The 20,881-nt window shown below is 57.0% G+C and overlaps 4 protein-coding genes across 4 annotated transcripts; 1 reads left to right on the top strand and 3 right to left on the bottom strand.

Annotated features, from left to right (window-relative positions):
• Positions 1 to 781: 781 nt before the first annotated feature.
• Positions 782 to 4,747, bottom strand: GALR3 (galanin receptor 3). The gene is made up of 4 exons (XM_009485883.2): positions 4,701 to 4,747; positions 3,023 to 3,394; positions 1,496 to 2,413; positions 782 to 818 (listed from the first exon to the last, which is right to left on the bottom strand). Exons 2-3 carry the CDS (start codon positions 3,370 to 3,372, stop codon positions 1,525 to 1,527), a joined length of 1,239 nt encoding a protein of 412 aa, XP_009484158.1. The 5' UTR covers positions 3,373 to 3,394; positions 4,701 to 4,747; the 3' UTR covers positions 782 to 818; positions 1,496 to 1,524.
• Positions 4,748 to 6,028: 1,281 nt separating this feature from the next.
• On the top strand, positions 6,029 to 6,799 carry LOC142597173 (noggin-like). Its single transcript, XM_075727828.1, has one exon. It carries the CDS (start codon positions 6,029 to 6,031, stop codon positions 6,797 to 6,799), a length of 771 nt encoding a protein of 256 aa, XP_075583943.1.
• Positions 6,800 to 9,643: 2,844 nt separating this feature from the next.
• On the bottom strand, positions 9,644 to 15,557 carry GCAT (glycine C-acetyltransferase). Its single transcript, XM_075718671.1, has 9 exons — positions 15,359 to 15,557; positions 15,150 to 15,280; positions 14,451 to 14,552; positions 13,782 to 13,928; positions 13,327 to 13,481; positions 11,479 to 11,561; positions 10,934 to 11,105; positions 10,400 to 10,521; positions 9,644 to 10,002 (listed from the first exon to the last, which is right to left on the bottom strand). The coding sequence occupies exons 1-9, from the start codon at positions 15,555 to 15,557 to the stop codon at positions 9,851 to 9,853; spliced, it is 1,263 nt and encodes a 420-aa protein (XP_075574786.1). The 3' UTR covers positions 9,644 to 9,850.
• Positions 15,558 to 17,973: 2,416 nt separating this feature from the next.
• On the bottom strand, positions 17,974 to 18,746 carry H1-0 (H1.0 linker histone). The gene has a single exon (XM_009483726.2). It carries the CDS (start codon positions 18,729 to 18,731, stop codon positions 18,159 to 18,161), a length of 573 nt encoding a protein of 190 aa, XP_009482001.2. The 5' UTR covers positions 18,732 to 18,746; the 3' UTR covers positions 17,974 to 18,158.
• Positions 18,747 to 20,881: the final 2,135 nt, after the last annotated feature.

Here is a 20,881-nt window from a genome sequence, read left to right on the forward strand (position 1 = left end):
ACAGCTGCTCAGGGCTGCAGGGGACAGAGCAGGGCAAAGTTTTGCTCCCAGGCAGACATGGGGCCCACAGCAATTCCACAGCAGTGGCCATTTTGGAAGATGTCCCAACCTGCTGAGTGGTAGAAAGGTAGAAAGGGGTGCTGAGGAGATAAGATTGAACTAAGTGCACATGGGTCTGTTTCTTTCTCCTTCGCCTCACCACGACTGTCACCTGGCTCCATAGCTCATTTTGCAGCTTAGCTACTTTATTCTGCTTTGGTGACAGACATCAATTCACTCACAATCATCAGCATCACATGGAAAAAAACTGTCTGGCCAAGTCAGTAAACCACACACATGGGGGCTAATATCAATGAATAATGTCACTGCTCAGAGAGCAACAGGTCCTTCAGACTCAGAAGGAAGGGATGAAACTCTAAGTAGCAAGCAGAGATCAAAGAGGAAGTAGCAATTCCTCAGGAATTTGCAAAAGGCAAACAGAAAGTAAGCAGAGGGGTGGATCAGGTGGAACAACATGGTGAAAGGAGGAGTTACCAGGTTTGTTTAGGAAGAACTGGGGATGTCTATCAGGAAATAGTTCTGAAACTGCAAGCAGCATTAGGAAGTGGAACAGTGTCCTGCAGGATCTCCTTGCAAGAGCTAAAGTCAAGTGGGACAGAGCTCTAGGAAATATCCTCCAGCGAGTACTTCTGGTGGGGCAAGGTGGAGGGAAGAGACTGGACAGATGGTCTTTTCCTCCTTGAACTTCAGAGAAGCCACGGGTGCAGAGGGGAGGCACGCAGAGGTGTTGGCACACAAGCCTTTCCAATCTTCACCTGCTGTGGCATAAATCATTTGAGTATGACTAGTGACTGCTGCAGAGTTTGCATCATTGAGCTTTTGGCACAGACAGCTGACTTCCTTGCACATGAGACAGTGTGGCAAAGGCCCTCTGATCTGGATGCAGGGGCTAGGGAAAGGGGTGGAAGTGGACTAGGGCTGCCCCTGGAGCATGGGAAAAGGACGTGTAGGCAGGGGACAGTGTTTTGCTGCTTGGGGCTGGTCACAGCACCCCACCCCTGCCAGGGCGAGAGCCTGCCAGCTACCCTATTGACACTTAGGTCCCCATGCGCTCTCTCTGCTCTTCCCACCCATGCTCTCATGTGCCCTTAGCAGCCTGGATTTCTTACCAGGATGTTTTCATTTTGGTTGCCTCCCTCTTAGAGTTTCAAGGTGCTGCATAAAATTAGCAAGTTAGGGAGTTGGGAAATGGAGGCCTTAAAACCTGTTGCAGGAATGCCACCCAGGTCACTTGGCATGACATTAACATGTCCCTCCACTCTGTATTTGTATGGGTGGATTGTGCCATTCCTATATGAATGCTGTGGGCCAGTGAGTGAAGGTGAGTGTGGACAATGGGTTAACCATCACCACAAGAGGTTTCTGTGGCTCTGCTGTGTCCATTCCCCTCTGCCCCACATTATTCTGCCCATTTGGGAATGGAGTGGTTACTCACAGGCTGGAAAACAGACTTCTTCTCTTTGCTCATCTGTAATGAACAGTCAGAAACTCCTCAGTTCCTCTTGGAGGGGTCATGGCTAGGGGATGGCCAGCTGTTGCCAAACTTTCCTCCTCCAGCAGCTCCTTCTGCGCAGAGACCATGGCATCTTGTAGCTGGTGAGTCCATGCTCTGGCATCATGACTGGCACCTTCAGGGTCCCTCTTCCTGGTGTTCTCCTCTGGGACCTGGATCACCTCAGTGTTGCCTCCATAGAAACCTCTGGTGCTGTTGGTGAAACCTTTGCGCACATTGACCACATGGACTTTCTTTCCAGCTCTCTTCTTCTTCTTCCTGGTCTTGGTCTGGAAGAAGAGGCAGGTGAAGACCTGCTTGAAACGCTTGCGGAAATGCTTGGAGATGAGGGCATAGACAATGGGGTTGAGGCAGGAGTTGGCATATGAAAGGCAGTGGGAAGCCAGGCGGCAAGCATAAGTAGCTCGGTTAAAGGGGAAGTGGCCAAACCAGAAGCACAGGATGACCAGGTGGTGGGGCAGCCAGCAGAGGCAGAACAGGATGGCCACAGCCACAATCATCTTGGTGACCTTACACTTGGCCTTCCGGGACTCTGAGATCCTTTCTATGGGGTCTACGGAGGTCCACAGGAACTTGATGGTCCTGGCATATGCCAGGCTCACCACGGTCACAGGCAGGAGGTATCCAAAGACAAATGTGAGGATGTCCAGAATCTTTCGGCGCTGGTCTTCCCAGATGGGGATGCAGACGGGCACCCTGTGGTAATGGACAACCTGGTAGTAACTGAGGTAAGGCCCCGCGAAGAGCAGTGACAGCGACCAGATTGCTACAATGGCCACTCCTGCATTTCGGGAGGTACGGAGATCCCGGGACTTCAGCGGATAGCGAATGGCCAGGTACCTGGCGAAGAGGGTACAGAGGAGAGACCAAATACAAGGTGGGTGAGATGATACCTTGTTGCCCTCCTGGCCCATGGAGCTGCCATCTGTGCACCTCCTCCCACACAGCCACCCATCTCTTCCCCTCCCCACCTTTTGGTAGGGAGGGTTACAGTGAGTTCACATAGAGATCAGGGTCATCCCAACAGTGGGTCTGGGATCTCCGTTGCCCACTCTGCTGTGCTAGCTCAGGAAAGGCAAGCAGCATGCCTCTTGAACTAGGGAAGAGGACAGGAGCAGGACCCAGAGTACTCCCTCTTTCTCCTCTGGTGCATTGCTGCCCTGGGCTTTTGCCATTCTTGGTTTTGCACAGTAGACACCAAACCTCAGCATGTCCATGCACTCCTCCTTCCTAAGTAAGGGCTGGGTAACCAGGCCAAGAGCTGGGCTTGGTGCTGGAAAAGGGCAGGGGGAGATAGGGAGGGAGGCTGGCTCTGCCTCTGGGGAGACCCTACCTGCTCCTTACAGGACACTCAACAAGGTAAGGACTGGCCTTTCTCCCATGCCTAGCTCAAGAGTGGCAAACACGTTGTCCCTGAGCTGAGGGACTCCAAGGGGAGGGGATGCTTGCCTGTCAACGGAGACGGCAGCCAGGGTGAAGCTGCTGGCGTACATGGTGAGGTAGATCAGGAAATGCACAGCCTTGCAGGCAAAGGCCCCAAAGAGCCACCCATCCAGGGTGTAAATGGTGGCCTGGAAGGGGACGCAGCAGACGATGAAGCACAGGTCAGCCATGGCCAGGTTAAGGATGAAGAGGTTGGTGGTATTATACTTGACCTGGCCATTCCGCAGCAGCACGGCCAGCACCAGCCCATTCCCCACAGTGCCCAGGAGGAAGATGAGGGAGAAGATGATAGGCACAATAATCCCTGCAGCTCGCAGCTCCAGGCTGTCAGAGGAGGCATTCCAGCCTCCTGGCATCTCCCCATCAGACTGCGGGGACCTGCGAGGGGAGAAAGGCAGACACAGCACCTGTGCATGGCCGTAGGCAAGTGGGTGCTGCTCGGTGTTGACCACAGTGGCCACCAGAGCTCTGGTCCTAAGGTGCCTTATCCCTGTCTTTTTCTGATGCCCACATTTCTCCCGGAGATGCCAATCCTAACCAGCTGGTTAAATGACTACATCAAGATCCTTGACGTCACTGGCAAGAATGCTGTTGAGATCAGCCAGCCCATATCTGCCTGGCTCAAATGGAGCTGAAGCCCCTTTCTCCTGCCCACGTTCATGTCTCCACCATGGACCTCCTGTGTTCCCAGCCCCCTGAAGGACCCCCTGTCCTGCTGCCTGGCCTCCCCTACATTCCTCCTACAATCCCAAAGCTGCTAAACCTCTTGGGATTGCTTGCTTTGGCTAGTCTAAATCCTAGCTGGTGTTCAACAGGGCTCAGCGAGGGACACAAGGCCATAGGGACTGCGAGTGGTTCTGGCACCCTCGCCCCGGGGCTGTGCCACCTCTGGCAGCAGGGATCTGATGTCTGGTCCTGCAGCAGCAGCACCCCACCACGCTCCTGCCTCAAGGGAGCTCCTTCAGCTGGGACCACCCCCACCCCAGAGCTGGCTGCTCCTTGCTCCCTTTGCAGAAGTTACTCTCCACAGAGGAGAGGTGACTCAGAGCAGGTGTTCCTGATGCTGAGAGGTGGTCATGGGCTGGACGGTGGTGGCTAGGAGAGGATGGGGGGAAACCTTGGAGCTGCCTGAAACACAGCACGATGATCATTGTGAAGGAGTGTAATTATTACTGCAGCTCAAGGTATTGTGTTTTGCTGCAAAACTTCCTCCAGCCCTGAGTAACACTGTGCTCAGGCAGGGAGTGCCAGCAGCCTATCTATCTCCTAACGAGCCTTCTCCACGTTGTGCTATCATTAGAACAAATTGTCCTTTGCTGAGCAGCAACCAAGAGGGAAAGGCACTATTATCTAGCAACTGTTGACATGCGATTAACTCTTTTTTTTGGGTTGTGCAAGCTCCTTCGCCCCACGCTCCCCCATCCCTCAGCTCACACCACTTCTCCTTCCCAGCAGCCTCTCTATCACACCAAAAGGTCGTCTCTGGCTCTGCGGTCCCCTCTGCCCTACTGGTAACTATCTGGCTCCTCCATCCTGGCCCCATGGGATCTCCTTGCTCGAGCAGAGGATCCCGGTTGCCCTCTGGGTACGCACTCACACATAGGCAGCGGGGCATCTCTGGGCACTGTCGTGTCCCTGCTCAGGGAGCCCAAGGCTGTCCCTCGCTTGGGAAGCCAGCACTCACCTCTGTGAGGAAGGGCCTGCAGCTTCACCGCTCGCTCAGGGGAGACCTCTGGTCCAGCCCGGGCAGCAGTGGCAAGAAGGATGCGGGCCACTGAAGAGTTGGTCTGGGCAGTGCTGTCACCCCTGCCCGGTGCTCCGCTGTCTCCCCCTGCCTGCTGCCAGCTCTGCTCTCTCTTCTCCTGGCTCCCACACACAGCTCTCTCCTTCTGGAGCTCCTCTGCTAGCTCTCTCTCTGTCTCCCCCTTTTCCCTCCCTCTGCTCTTGCTGCTGATCCATTGATCTCTGGTTTGTTTTTTTTTTTTCCCCTCTCCCTGAGGTTGGGTTTGGAGTTAACTCCTCTCTGCCCAGCCTTCCTGCAGGCTCAGCCACTCCCTGCTTCAGAGGGGGCAGTGGAGAAAAAGCCAGGTGCTGGCCGGTGGGAGAGGGAGGATGGAGGGGGGCAGGGTCTCATGGACCCCAGGCACCCCTCGACGCTGGGTGTTCAGGATGTGTTGCCCCACACCTCTGGGGAACATGAATATCCCATCACGGTGAGCCTGGCCCCAGCCCCATCCTTGGGATATGGGTCTAAACCCTCTGGAGCACAAGCAATTAATTGCTATTACTAGCTGTTATCAATTAATTGCTAGTAGCACAGCACAGAGCAGACTGAGTCTCTCCCACAATGTCTGACCTGGGGAAGGAGGGGAAAGCAGGTTGTGATTTCCATCCAGCCCAAGTCTGCCCTCCACCAGCATTGCCAGGGCACTGCAGTGTGGGGAGGGAGGACGAGCCAGCCAGGGAGGCCATCTCCAGAGGTTCAGCTCCCTCACCGCTGCCCAGGATGGCACATGTGCCGGCTGATGTGCTGAGAGCTGACAGCGACCCACGCAGCCCTCCTGCCCCACCGCCCCCCTGCCATGTCCACCCCCGTAACGGGACCTGTGCCCTGCGGACTTCCAGGTGTGCTGAGGCCAAGCACAGCTTGGTGGTCCTTTCCTGGCAAGACCCGAAGGCCACCAGCTTCCCTTTGCTGGCAAGGTCCTGGACGCCTGTTCCAACGATGGGGCAGGATGCGGAGGAGGAGGAGGCGCTGGCCCCTTCCACTCCACGGCAGCCCCGATGCCCCACGTTGGCAGCACCCCTTGGCCTGGCGGGAGGGACGGTGCGTCCTTCCCTCCCTGCCTGCCCCTCTGGCGGGAGGGAGCGAGGTGTCCCCGACAGCTCGCTATCAGCCACTGTAACCAGGGAAAAGGGGAAGGCCGTGCCTTGGGACGCGGCGATAACCCGGGGGATGTGGCGGAGCGAGAGCCCACAGCCCGGCACAGCCTGCTGCAGTGCCACTTCACCATGGAGGGCCCCCGCCGTGGCTGCCGCCTCCTCCTCCTCCTCCTCTGCCTGCTCCCGCCACCGGCCACCCTGGGCCCACCGCCGCTGCTGGAGGAACACCGGGAGCCGCCGCCGTCGCCATCCGGCACCACTGACCCTGCCGCCCACCTGCTGCGTGGCCGCCCCTCGGCCCCGGTGCGGCCCTACAGCCTCTCGCTCTCCCCCGAGGACTACCACTACTCACCCAAGCCCCGGCACCTGCGACCCGGGCGGCTGCGCCGGCTGCTGGGCTCAGCCTTTGACCCCTTCTGGATGGCGACCGTGGAGCCCCGGAGCCGCAACGGCAGCGTGCCGGAGGAGAACCTGGAGTCCCTCAGCCGGGACCTGGCAGAGGGAGCCGGGCGCTACCGCCGCAAGCTGTGGCGGGAGGCGGAGGGGCTGGAGCTGCCCGCCCTGCTGCCCCCCGGCCCGGGGCTGCCCCCCGAGCTGCCGGAGGCCCTGTCCCGCCGCCTGCGGCAGTGGCTGGTGGAGCGGGCCTCCTGCCGCCTCACCTCCGCCTGGGTCGATCTGGGACCCGTCTTCTGGCCCCGCTGGGTACGCCACACAACCTGCGAGACCGGCGACGCCGGCTGCTCCTGGCCCCCCGGCATGACCTGCCGCCCCGCGCAGCTCACCCACATCAAGCTGCTGGCCTGGCACTGCTGGGCGCCCCGGCCCCCCGGCCCCCCGCACTGCGCCTGGCGGCAGATCCCCTACCCCGTCGTGGCCGCCTGCAAGTGCTCCTGCCGCTGAGGGGGCTGTGGGGGGCTGCAGAGGGACCCCCCGGCACCTGTTCCTGCAGCCAAATGGCCTGAAGAGGCGAGCGGCCGCCTGGACTCACCCCCTGGGCTGGGGAGATGGGGGCGGGTCCCCAAACTGGAGAAATAAACCACCAGAAGGAAGTGGGGAATAGCCGCAGGCATTGCTGTTTCTCGTCAAAGCCCCCATGGAGGGACACACGACGGCTTCACCCCTCACTTGCCAGTGCCGGGAGGCATCAGCGCCGGTGGGGGCTCTTGCGCGGTGTTCATCTCCGGCAAAGGACACAGGACGGGAAAATCGCGGCACTCGACGGGCAGGTTCAGACCCCTTTTGCATCAGCCCCAGCAGACTGGGTCCAAGCAGGGGCATCCCTGCCTGCCTGGGCAGGGCTGCGGGCAGGGAGAAAAGGCAGAGGGATGCTGGCAGGGAAGGGGTAGAGGGAGGTGGGTCATGGCTCAGAGTGGAAATGTCAGTATGGAGAGGGGCTGGAGGGCATCAGTGGGAAGGGGGGCAGGTTTAGGACTGCAATGTTGCAGCCTGGTGAGGGTGGAAGAAGTGGGTGGTGGGCAGGGACCCAGGGCTGAAAGCATCTGTGGGTATGGGTGTGTATGGAAACAGGATAGGACAGGACAGTCCCCTACTTCAAGGTACAATGGGTGAGGTACAGGGATCCCACATCTATCCCACATGGTGCAGAGGGTGATGGCTTGAGACCCGGGGGGAAGCCTGGCAGAGCAGCGTAAGGGGGGTCTGGGGTGGGTTGGCGAGCCCAGGGTAGGAACTGCATCCTCAAAAAGAGGCATCTGCCTCTACATCTCCACCCAGCAAAAAGTCCTCTGCTTTCTGGGCTAAAAGCTGCAAAGAGCTGCAGATCACACGTAGGCTGTGAGGCCTTGAAAAAATAAAGAGCTGGAGGCTTTGCCTGGGAATGCAATATTAACAGGGCGCCTGCAGTCAATGGGTGCTGCATTATTCATTTCCAGTGTGCCATCGTCTGACCCTCTTGCCTTCCCTGGGCTCCGGCACTCCCCGTGCCGCCACGCAAACCGCAGTCTGCTGCAGAGCTCGGCCTTGAAGCAGGCAGAGAGGGAGAGGCAGCAGGAGTGCGGGGGTCGGCTGCAAGGGCCCTGGGAGAGATGGAGGGGAGAGGAAGATCAGGGCACCTGGCGAGGAGAGGAAGAGGAGGAGAAGCAGGGAGTACGTGTGCACACAAGAACAAGTGTGTGCATCGCAGGGGAGGGAGGCTGCTGCTGCTCTTGCTTGCAGCTGAGCAGCAAGACATCTGTATGACTGCTCTCCCATTGAGGGAGGTCTTGAAAGTGGGAGCAGAGTTAAACTGCTTGGGTTGGTTGCCCTGAGCAGAGCAGAGACATGGGCCGGGCTGCCTGCAGAAGCCCAGGGGAGAGGGGGAGCACGGTACAGGTGTGCAATGGAGGTGTGCAAGTAGCGGGGAGCAAGGGGGTGCACATGCATCAGGCTCAAAACAGCAGTGATTCGGTTTAGGGACTCAAACCCCCTGTACCACAGCCCATCTGGCTGAAGCTTCATCTCTTCCAGTTTGCAAAAGAGGCCTGAGCGCATGCCCCTGCCATTTCCCCATTACATTCCCCATTCCCAAAATATTGCCCTTTGATAAGGGGGGGGAAATTTGCAGCAGGGTGAGGGCCTGGTGCCACACAGAGGGAACTGCATATCATACTTTATCAGCAGGCTGAGCTCAGGGCCCTGCGGCGATGGAAAATTAAATAAAATCGGCACACAGTTACACTAACCAGGTGCTCTAACGAGGTCCTGTGGCAGCCTCATAGAAAATGCATTTCTCCCCTGCCTTTTGCTTCCTGTAAAGTGCTGCAACCCTGGATTAACTTCTGTAGTCTTCTGCAGTTGCTCTGGTTCAGGTCAGACACGTTATCACCCCATAGCTTGCTCCCCGACTGCCTAACGGCAGACAGCGTTTTCGGAGCAGGTCTTTGCTGACATGACCCAGTGCTCTGGCACCCAAGCACAGCACAGCCTCAGTTCAGCCAGAGTCTGTCCTGGGCTGCAGGCAGCTGGTAGTCACTTCAGCACGTGGGCAGACAGCAGGACACACGTGATTTCTCATCTGGAGCAAAACTGATGCAAACAAAGCAATCCAGAGAGATGCCCAGGCCACGTTTGTTCCTGCTTGAGTGCTAAATCACTACGCCAGCACAGCTTGGAAGAACAAATCCAGAGACCCCAATCTGCTGTGTTCTCTGCTGTGCGAAAATTGCAGTTGATGGAGGAAAATTACAGGTTTCTGTCACCTGCTCTGCCCTGGGTCTCAGCCCCAGGCAGACACAGGCCCTCTCGCCAAGCTCCTGGCCTCTGCCACCTCAGCTTGCCCGCTGCCTGACAGCCTCTCTGGGGTGAGATGCAGCTCCCAGGGCAGGTTTGGGAGTGCTGCAGCAATGGGCAAAGCCTTAGAGCCAGCCCTGGGGACCAAGCAAGCCTCACACCCAACACCTAAGAGAGAGAAGGGGAGAAAGGAGCACCGGAGCTTCGGCTGGCCCATGTGCTCTTTCCCAAAACAGCTGCCAGTGGCTTGGGAAACCCCCCTGCCTCTGTGGGGAATTACAGTGGGCAGATCTGCCAGGCTGATGCTGCTGGACCCACAGGACAGCATGGAGGAAGCGGGTGACCTTGGGCATCCAGCAACGCTACATTTCCATCGGCAGGAGAGAGCAGGAGCTGCAGCACTTCAGCGCCCGGACTGAAGCTTCAGGGAAGACACAGCAGAGTGTTCGGTCACAGCAGGAGAGGATGGGGATGGGCTGCAGCTCCTGGATGAGAAAACAAGAGCCAGACGAATACCCACTGCACTGCAGGACACCTTTAATGACACAAGAGCTGGCTGCCAGTGCCACTGCCAGCATGCTGCAACAGCCACAGCCTCCTGCAAGCTGTGATGCCTTGAGGACTGGTCCTGCTTTTGGTAGTGTGCTGCTAAAGCCTTTTCCCCCCATCACAGGCACTTGGTCGTGGGCAGGGAGGGTGCCAGAGGAGGTGTTTGCTGGCACGTCAAGGCAGTGCTCCATGTTTCCGTCCCACCTCGGTGAAGGCTTCCACGCAGCGGTCAATGTCCTCGTCACTGTGCACGGCTGAGATCTGGACCCGAATGCGGGCTTTTCCCTTGGGGACCACGGGGTAGCTGAAGCCAATGACATAAATGCCTGGGGAGGAAACACAGAAAGAGTTGTAGCCGGCTGGGAGGGAGGGAGGCTGAGGTGGCACTGGGTGATAGAAAGGCTTTTGGATCCTCCTTCCCCTCTCAAGGGGCTTCAGGGTGGCATCTGCTCCCAAGCATGGAAATGAGGGTTAGGGCCAGTGATAGGGATGGAGTCCAGCACGGCAAGACAAGAGGGCTAATGTAAACCCCCCACAACTGAGAAAGGAGATGAAGCCAGCAACGTCTGGGGGAGACCAGCAGGACATCTGCAGCTGGAGGGTACAGAAATAACAGATTTCATGCAGGAACATCCTCTGGAGGAGGGATGGTGGTGGCACCACCACCGTCTGTCCCTTCCCTCAGGGCATGTGTCTGCATCCAGAGCTCCCTCCCCGGTTCACCTCTGTTCAGCATGTCCTCAGCCATCACTGCAGCTAGCCGAGCGTCCCCGAGCATAACAGGACAGATGGGGTGGTCTTTTCCCGAGATGGTGAAGCCAGCTGCCGTCATCTTGCTTCTGAACCTGGTGAAGAGAACAAGAGGATGAGTAAAACCTCATCACCCCTGTCCTTGGGGACCACTGCCTTGCTTTCCCCTGGGAACCTTGGCCACTGAGGGTTGGATTTGGTTCCGCTCTACCATGCATCTCCTGTGCAGAGAAGAGATCTCTTTTTGGAGTGACCTCCTGCCATTTCCTGCTCAGCTCCATGGGACTGCAGCTGCTTTAGGGAGACAGATGTGTCCCAGCATGCAGAGCATCCAGATGTGAGACATCTGCCCCCACACAGGCACACCCTGCGGTTTCCCCTGAGCATCCCCCAGCCATGACTTGCAAACTACCTTCACAGCTATCATTGGTGGTGAATAAACACACATGGACAACTCACTCCTAATGAACCTCTCCCCCTGCTCCCGCCCCAATATGGCCCCCTCACCGTTGGGTCTTGGCAGCCATGGACTGTGCAATGGCATTGCTCTCCATGAGGAGGTCCAGGGCCTTGGATGCACAGCCCACCACGGCGGGGGGCAGGCTGTTGGAGAAGAGGTACGGGCGGGAACGCTGGCGGAGCAAATCGATGAGGGGTTTGGGGCCAGTTGTGTACCCACCTGCAGATGGAGGAAAGAGAAATGGACAAGGCACCCCAAGGTGACCTGTTCAGAGGGGGACCCCTCGATAAAGCCAACCTGTCACCTACAGCAGGAATTTCAGTACAAACCAGGCCTAAAAAATCACAGCTGATGCCTTTTACCAAGAGTTTCCACCTTGACCCCAAAGGCAAATGCATGGGGAAGATGACAGTGGAAGGAGCACATGGTAGGTCCTCCCTTGACCCTGCAGCAGGGTCTTAAACTGAGCCTTGTGCCACCAGTAGAAGAGGACAAGATGCATTTGTTCCTCTAGGCAGAGGAAGGAAACATCAGAGCAATGTTGTGGAGGTCTTTAGGTCATGGAGGGCCTTGGACTGGAAAATGCCTTCACCTGCAGCTCCTCCAAGAGCTTTTCCCAGGGTGGAGTTGATGATGGTGACTTTGTCCATCACTCCCAGAAGCTCATCGGTACCGCTGTAGAAAAAGGAATGTCACATTATCAGCTGTGCCTGCATGCATCAGGGAAGCTGCTCTACACCTGATGCCTCAAGGTAAACAAAGCGCCACAAACAGGTCTCTGGGGTCCCCCCCCTTCTGGTAAAGGAATAATGCTCCCCTGTGGTTGTTCAACCCAAGTGTTGACCTTCCCTTCTCCTGCAGAAAGGCTAAGCTGAGATCTCCTGAGGTAAGAGCATCCTTCATCCCTTACAGACAGGAGAGTGCTCAAACTTCCCACAAGAAGTTTAATAGTCCAAACAGAGCACTAGCCATCAATGTAGGTCTTGCACACACCTCTGACACGCCACACTGTTAGCATACACCAGGAAAAACCAGTTGCCTGGCTAGAGTAGCCAATGCCCTCTGAGGTGGGCTGTGCATATCACTGATGTGCTGCCCTAAATGCACACAGGCCTAAAGCACCCGTGTCAAGGTCTACGCTAGTGGAACCAACTGGATGTGGCAAATGTGCCCTGCAGCTTCACATCCTCCAGCCCAAAAAGGCAGGACGGGGCATGGCCACCCAGCTGTTAGATCTCTTGAAACATTGTGTTGTAGACAACAGCATCAGGTTCACACTGAAACTAGCACCACTCAAAAAGCGCTCGGTTCCCATTCCTTCCTCCTCAAGCCATTGTGCACTCACACACCTCAGTGCAGTCAAAGTTGTTTTTGCAGCTGCTGGGACCACAGAGCCCACTGAGACAGAGTGACAAGGTCTACCTCAACTCACAGGATGGCTACCATGCCCCAAGAAAGGAAGATTACAAGACAAACAGACCGTCCTATGATTTCTTTCTTACGAAGACTTAAATTTGAGAAAGCTCAGTACAACTGCAGGGTCTGGAATATAGTAAAGCTCAGCACGACCACCTCTCTTGTTAGTGATGAAGTGCCACCAGGAGTGGCATCCCTTCTCTTAAAAGATGTCTCTTACACCATCATTTTGATCCAGGATGAAACATTTGCCGTAGCCTTGGTGAGAAAATGAGGCAAATTTTCTTGCTTAGTTCTCACTTCTCACCCATTTCACAGCTTGATGTGGACTTGCCAGCTTCCCACATGAGATCTGCCTAGAGAGGAGAGAGCTGGAACGGAGCTCTCCATAGGGCAACTTTTGGCTTTTTCAGAACTGGCTTTCTCCTCTTATCATCTCCTGCACTATCCTTCCATCTGAAGAGGGACCCATTGCTCGTTCCTACCAGTGTTGTCTCACATGGGTCTCTACCTTCCAGTAGAGAGCAGGAAGGACCACACAATGGAGTGCTTGGTGCTCACATGCCCAAAAAACACAAGCATGTGAAGCATCTGTTCTCAGCAAACACCTGCAGCAAGTGCACTGCCTGGCACTTGGAGGATCTCCAGGGATGGAGGAAAAAGCTGCCCTGAGGGAACTAATCAAAGCTAACTCCACAAAACCCCCAAGATCCAAGTATTTGAAAGTGATAGCTGAGAGGAGAAGGCTTTGGAAATCAGGAAGTCCAACTGCTTGCCAGGAGAGGCAGATGAGATGATCACACTATCCCTTACACACAGAGGAGCGGCTGTCATGTTGGGATGGGTCATTGCTAAAGTACGTCCCTTCAATCCCCTCAGGCGCCCCAAAGACAGGGTGCGAAGCCTTCAAGAAACGATGGCTCCAGGAATCCCCACACAAAAATATGTTGGTCATTAGCACTTTTGGCCTTGCTTCAGAGGTAGTCAGGGCCGGGGGGGAGAAATGGGTGAAATGGCCACTTACCGGCCATTGGGTCCCAGGAAGCCTGTGGCATGGCATTCGTCAATGAAGACCAGGGCATCATACTTCTGGGCCAGCTGGCAGATCTCCCTTAGGGGTGCGATGTCACCATCCATGGAAAAGGCACCGTCGGTGGCCACCAGCCGCAGACGATGTTTCTATGGGAGGGAGAGCAGCATCCCCAGGGGTGAAGATGTCACCCTGAGGAGAGGGGCTGGCGAAGGAGACCAGGACATAGTCCAGCTCCTGTAGGGAGTGGATATATCTAACCGAGTCGGGGGGTTTGCATTGCAACCAGCTGTTTCCCCACGTTGGCTATCCATGCCTACCTGTGCCTGTTCCAAAAACGATGTTTATTGCACAGGAAAAGGCAGAGCTCACCCTTTGGGGCTGGTTACTATGCAGGTAGCACAGCTAAGTGAGCACCCTCACTTTGGGGTGGGAGCAGACCTCCATACCTGCGCATCCTGCAGCTTGGCCTCCAGGTCCTGCATGTCCATGTGCTTGTAGCGGTACTTGTTAGCCTTGCACAGGCGGATCCCGTCAATGATGGAAGCATGGTTCAGCTCATCCGACAGCACTGCATCCTCTGGGGTTAGCAGGACCTGGCCACACCAAACAGAAAGGATCATCCTTTGCTCTGGGGCACCACCTCACTGAGATCTTCCAGCATCTCTCAGTGCAGAGGACAAGGCTGCATTTGATTGCAGCTGCCACGTCTCTCCTGGCACTGCTAAACTTTCCACTTTCCTTCCCAGCCACCTTACCCCCAATTTCCTTAGGCCAGGCTCTTGCCTGTGGCTTCTGAGTGCAAAACCTCCCTCCCCTTCCCTAGCAAGCCTGGGGGATCACCTCTTCCTCCTACCTATGCTTCAAGAGGGAGTACAGACCTCTCAGGAAACAGGAGCCCTCCCCAAAACCTGGAGCTAGCTGGGAAAGGGGGAGGTGAGGGCTGATTAAACAGCTCCACACGGCTCCCCCAGTCCAAGGGCACCAAGTCGGGGTTCTCCACCACCAGTCACTGCTATCTTCTCTGCAGCACAGAGCTCACATCAGAGCCTCTGGAAGGTATGGCAGGTACATTGCCACCACCTCCCTCCTCCGCACACAAGGAAAGCCTTGCGAACCTCAAAGATACCAGCGTTGGCATCAAAGCAGCTGGCATAGAGAATGGCATCTTCCCGCTGGTGGAAACGTGCAATCTTCTCCTCCAGGTCTTTGTGTATGCTCTAAAGAGAAGAGAGGAGTGAGCATCACCGGTGGGGCAGCACAAGTTCTTGCTTGCCCGCTGCTGTTAAGATGCTGACTGCAAGGGAACAGCTAGGTTTTATTCAGAAAAGGTGTGCATGCGTGAGAAAAGTTAGTTGTTTTCAGAAAGTGTTTGCAAACACAGCCCTAAAATGCGGTTACGGGTTTGGATACTAAAAGCGCAGCAGGGAGACTCTAAGTTCCCCAGGCATGGGGGAGCAGCTCTGAGATTTCTTTGCCCGTAGCCAGCCGGGGCTCTGAAAAGGCTCCAGCGAGGATAAACCACGGTGGGTTTGACAGAGCCGTTTCAAGTCAGGCTCGCTGTAATTTTGACCCTTAAGGGAGGGGAAAAAGACATTCATTTCCTGAATTCAGAGGGGTGTTTCATTTCTTTGCTCTCTGAGGGGTTGTAACAGTTTAAGTTGGCATATTTCCAGATCTTTGGCTAACAGGGACCTGGCAGGTTTTTATTCTGCCTGGCCACCTGTACCTTAGCAGTGTGCACGTACGCGAGCGCTGAGACAGGAGTCTGAGAAAGGCTACTCTGGAGCAGGGGATGCTGCCCCAGTGCCCGGTACCTGGGTACCACAGATGAAGCGGACGGAGCTGAGCCCCGCACCGAACTTCTCGAGGGCCTCCACAGCAGCACGGATCACCTCGGGGTGGCTGGAGAGCCCCAGGTAGTTATTGGCGCAGAAGTTGACGATCCCTGCGGGAAGAGGGAAGAAGCACGGGCGTCACGCCAGGGGAAAAAGCCCGAGAACCCTCCCCGCCACCCCATACGCACCGGCTCCGCCGCCCTCTAAGCGGAGGTGGGGACCCTGGCGGGAGGCGATCACCCTCTCGCTCTTCCAAGTGCCTGCTCCTCGGATATCTTCCAGCTCGCTCTCCAGCCGCTGGCGGAGCTGAACCACCGCCGTTCCCGAAGCGGCCCGGGAGCCACCGCCGCCGGCCCGCAGCAGCCGCACCGCCACACCGCGCCACATCCCCGCTGCTCCGCCCCGCCGGCGAGGGGACGGGGGGCGTGCCCAGACGTGGCTCCGCCCCCGCGTCGTGGCTCCGCCCTCCGCGCCGTGGCTCCGCCCACCTGCGTCGTGGCTCCGCCCTCCGCGTCGTGGCTCCGCCCCCCCGCCAGGCTCCTGCAGGGACCAGTCCTGAAGGGACTCGGGCACCTTCTCTAGAAGGTGTTCAGGTCCTTTTTTTTTTTTTTTTTTTTTTTGGAGGAGGAGGAGACACACTCTGTCCCAAGGGCTTTCGGCATCCCCAAACCAGGTGATTTGAGATCCCTGGAGTCTGAAGGATCCAAAAGCAGGTGATTTGAGATCCCTGCAGTCTGAGGGATTTGGGGGAACCCCATCCGTGGGATTTAGGAACTATTAAGAGTGCCATGTACTAAGGCCCGAGGGATTTTTCTGAACAGGAAATATTTCTTCACGGAAAGGGTGGTCAAGCATTGGAACAGGCTGCCCAGAGAGGTGGCGGAGTCACCATCCCTGGAAGTGTTCAAAAAACGGGTAGATGTGGCACTCTGGGACATGGTTTAGTGGGCATGGTGGTGTTGGGTTGATGATTGGACTGATGATCTTAGAGGTCCTTTCCAATCTTAATGATTCCTAGTTTTTACTTTCATTATAAATAATCCAGCTACCAAGCCAGGAAACATGAAATTGATACTATACCCTTAACTGGTTTAGTGGTGGACTTGGTAATGTTAGGTTAATGGTTGGACTGGATGATCTTAAAGGTCTTTTCCAACCTAAACAATTCTATGATTCTATGATTTTGGAGCAACAGGCCATCGTGGACCTTGAGGATCAGCAAGCCCAGGAGCATTAGGTGCCGCCACCTGAGGGATTTGGGGTCCTCAGCACAGGTGACTTGGATCCTCACATCTAGGTGGTTTATGGGTGCCCGCCACAGGCGGTAATGAACCAAGGGTCTGTAGGATTTGGGTGCATCCAGCTGAGGTGAGCAAGGATCCTTTGGTCTGAGAGGTTTAGGACTTACCAGCTGAAGGAGGTCAGGTACCCAAGCCCAAGGAATTTGAGTGCTTTTGGCCAAAGGGGTCTGTGACCCACAGGCCCACCGGGCTTAGACACAAAGAGTCCAGCTGGATCAGGCATCTCCATCCTCCGCTATAGCTGACTGGGGAATCCTGTGGCCAGAGGGCTTTAAGCCTCTCATGTCCAGGAGGATTAGGCACCAGGCTCTTGAAAGGGGTTTAGGGTCCTCAGCCTAGGTGGTCTGGGAGCCTTTGGTCCAAGGGTCTTAGGAACAAGAGCCCAAAGGGATTAGGTGCCTCCAGGCCAAGGATTTCAGTACCCTGAACTACACAATTTGGGATCCTCAATGGCTAAAAGGCTCAGACACCATCTGCCCAAGTGATTTAGGATCATGAGGCCAATGGATCTGGGAACTACCATCAGGGATGGTGAAGACCCTGGGCTCAGGAGATTTAGGCACAGCAAGCCCAAGGGGACTGGGCACCCACAGCCCCTGGGGATTTCAGAGCTCCTGGCCCAGGTGGCTGGGGATCCTGACATCCAAGGAGTTTAGACGTCAAGGGGGATTAGGCACCTCCTGCCCAAGGCTGAGACCCTGCTGAGCAGTAGGGCTGGCCCACAGTCTCCCTGCCAGCCCCGGCCGTCGCAACCACTCAGCCCTGCCCGGGGAGGGGCTCTGGCAGGGGCCAGGCAGGCCCTGGAGCCATGCCAGCCCCCACTGGGCACAAAGCCAGAGCCCCAGGGCGATAGCGGGGGGCCGTGCCCAGCAGTCCTGCCTCACCCTGCCCTGGCTGCCCACCCCAGCCTGCCTGCAAAGCTGCCCACTGCCGTGCTCGGGCCTGATCCTCCCCAGGGAGCAAAGCCGCTCATAGCCGTGTTTATCCTTTCTCCCCAGGGATCAACCCCTTCCCGCTTGCTGGATACCTCCAACTTCTTGAAAGCAAACGTGGACCGACCCTGGTCCCGCTCCACCTCCTCTGTCCCATCCCTGCCCCAAGAATTGCTGCCACCACCGAGCTGTGCCGCGGTGGGCAGCCCCATCGCCCGCCCGGCCGGGTGGTTATCTCCAGACCTCACACCCAGCAGCCCAGCACACCTCGCCTCGGCCCATGGTGGGGAGCCAGGGTGGGAGGAGGGAGCCAGGAGCCCCTTTTCCTCCTCCTGAAAAGGCTGCGGCTCTCGCAGCCGTATGTTCCCGCTTCCCCTCCGACACAAGCTGCGTCTTTGCCCGGCCCCAGGAAACACACAAACCCGAACTGAAATCATTCCTGTATGGCGTCGACAGACACACGGAGTCACCATCACTCCCAATGCACAACAAGCAGCCCAGCGTTAAAAAGAACAACAGACACACGGGAGAAATTTATGAGACATCGAAATAAAAACCCAGACCAGTAACTCTTAAAAACTGGAACTCTCCATACCAAAGCTATTCCTTTTTTCTTTCATTAGCTGCCTTGGTTTAGCTATTTCCAGATAGGAATAGATCAATTCTTTATAAAATGCAATAGAAAAGGGTAAAAACAAAGGCAAAAGCTATTTACAGAAACCAATAGGGAGAGTACCGAAATGCCACTAGACTTCTCACTTCTTCTTGGGTGATTTCCGGCTGCTGGACTTGGCTTTGGGTTTCGGCCGCTTTGCCTTCTTGGGCTTGGATGCTGAAGGCGACTTGGCCTTAACAGTCTTTGGCTTCTTGGCTTTCTTTGGGCTGGCCCTCGACTTCTTCTTGGCTTTCTGGGCAGCAGATTTGGGCTTCTTTGCTGGCGATTTGGCTTTCCGGGGCCTGGCTGCTTTCCGGGGCGACGTGGATTTCCTGGCCACCTTTTTCCTCTTCCTGGCCGGAGACTTCTTCACCTTGTCGGCCTTGGCCAGGCGGAAAGAGCCGGAGGCACCAACCCCTTTGGTCTGCTTGAGGACGCCGGAGGCGAGCAGGCGCCGAATGGAGAGCTTGATCTGGGTGTCGGCGTGCTGGCCCACCTTGTAGTGGGTCTTCACGTACTTCTGGATGGACTGGCGAGAGGAGCCACCGCGGCTCTTCTCGGCCCGGATGGCCGCCGCGATCATGGCCGAGTAGGTTGGGTGGGCCGCCGGCCGCCGCGCCGCCCTGGCTCGCTTGGGCTTGGCGGCCGGTGCCGGGGCCGGGCTCTCCGTCATGGTTAGCGCTTCGCCCCGCGATGCCCCGCTATCCCCTCAACGGCGGGAAGCCTGGCCCGCCTGGCCCGGGACCCCCGCCCCGGGGCGGGGAGAGGCTGGGAAAGGAGTTGGGGGTGACACCCGCCGCGGAGCCGTTCGCTGCCGGTGCTGGTCCCGGTGCCGCCGCCGCCTCTGCGGCCGCGCCCGCCACCAGCAGCCTTTAAAGGCGCGGTGCGGACCGCGGGGAGGACTGCCCCGCGCGCGCCGCCCGCCCGCCCGCCGCCGCCGCCGCCGCCGCCGGTGTCCCCATGTGACCCCGTGTGTCCCCCCGCCCCGCCCCGCCCCGCCGGGCTGGGACAGGGAGGGGACACTGGGGACGAGGAGGGAGACTGGGGAGGGATGCTGGGGGGGCAGGGAGGAGCACCTGGAAGGGACACGGGGGGGATAAGGAGGGACACTGTGGGGGGGTCACTGGGGGACAAGGAAGGGTATTTGGGGGGATGGTGGGTGGTGACAAGGAGGGACACTGGGGAGGGTCACTGAGGGATAAGGAAGGGTATTTGGGGGATGGTGGGTGGTGACAAGGAGGGACACTGGGGAGGGTCACTGAGGGACAAGAAAGAGTATTTGGGGGGACGCTGGGTGGTGACAAGGAGGGACACTGGGGAGGGTCACTGAGGGACAAGAAAGAGTATTTGGGGGGACGCTGGGTGGTGACAAGGAGGGACACTGGGGAGGGTCACTGAGGGACAAGAAAGAGTATTTGGGGGGACGCTGGGTGGTGACAAGGAGGGACACTGGGGAGGGTCACTGGGGGACAAGGAAGAACGCTTGGAGGGGACACTGGGTGGGGACACTGGTGGACAAGGAGGAGCATTTGGGGAAATGCTGGGTAGGGACAAGGAAGGGCACTGGAGGGGACAATGGCAGCACAAGGAGGAGCACTTGGGGAGACACTGGGTGGGGACAAGGATGGACACTGGGGGGGTGACACTGGGGAGCATTGGGGGACACTGGGGAGACAGGGAGGGACATGGCATGGACACTCGGAGCAACATCAAGACACGTGGAGGGACACTTAGCAGGGACACTGGGGGTCAGGGAGGGACATTTTGGGGGGACACAAGGAGCGACACAGGGAGAAACATCAGGAGACAAGGAGGCACACTGGGGAGGACATTAGGGGGACAAGGAGGGACACTAGAGTCACTGGGGGACACACCAAAGAGAAAAGGGGGAGCACTGGGCTCAAAATAGGCTCAGCAGCAGTACCCCACAGCCCCATGCCTCTGACCCCCTCCTCTGCCCTCTTTGCTCCCCACCAGGTGCTTTGGGGACATCAGCTCAGCCCTCGCATGTGTGTGGCGGGGGTCACAAATAACAGGCTGTCCCCTTTTTGGCGGGACACACACAACTCTTTGTGAGGGGACAGAGCAGGGATGTGCAAGAGTGACAATCAGCCATCCTTTCCCAGCTGGGTGAGTGGTCTCCTGCTCCTTCAAGATTAAATGTAGCCGCTATCATCATCTTGCCCGCAGGATTTAGATTATGTTTTCCCCCTTATTTCTTAAAAACACGCGGGCACAGCCACCTGGTACCCACCGACATGCCGTGGAGCGCTTGGAGGTGAACCCCGGCACCTCCAAACCCCGCAGTGCTTCAGCAGGGTGTTAAAATACACAGTGAGCACCTGTCTGTAACCTTGACGTACCCTGGATGCCCAGGGGCATGAAAACCACCAGCCAGGGACACACAGAAGAATACATAAAAATTGATATAGACATATAAATACAGATAAATATAAACATAGAAATAGAAATAATAGAAATATTTGATGTCCCCTCCCTGACATACACACGTACTATGTGAGGGTGCAGCGTGCCCCTGTCCCAGGAGGAGGCACTCAGCCCCCTGATGCTTTCCCACTGGTGGAAGGGTCACCGGGGGCATCCCCTTGTGCCTTCCTCCCTGGTGCCGCTCTTTCACACGACCCGATCCATTTGGGGAGTGGGAAAGGGTCACAGCACTTGCAAACCACTTGATTTTATTAAGAGCAAAGAGCTCCTAACTTCGGAGAGGAATAACCACCTTCCCACCTCCCCTGGGGTTTATTTTTGCTTAAGACCTAATGAATCCGTCGCTTTCCATCCCACATGGAACGCACAGGCGGT

The sequence above is a fragment of the Pelecanus crispus genome, chromosome 1, assembly GCF_030463565.1.
Source record: "Pelecanus crispus isolate bPelCri1 chromosome 1, bPelCri1.pri, whole genome shotgun sequence".
NCBI lineage: Eukaryota > Metazoa > Chordata > Aves > Pelecaniformes > Pelecanidae > Pelecanus > Pelecanus crispus.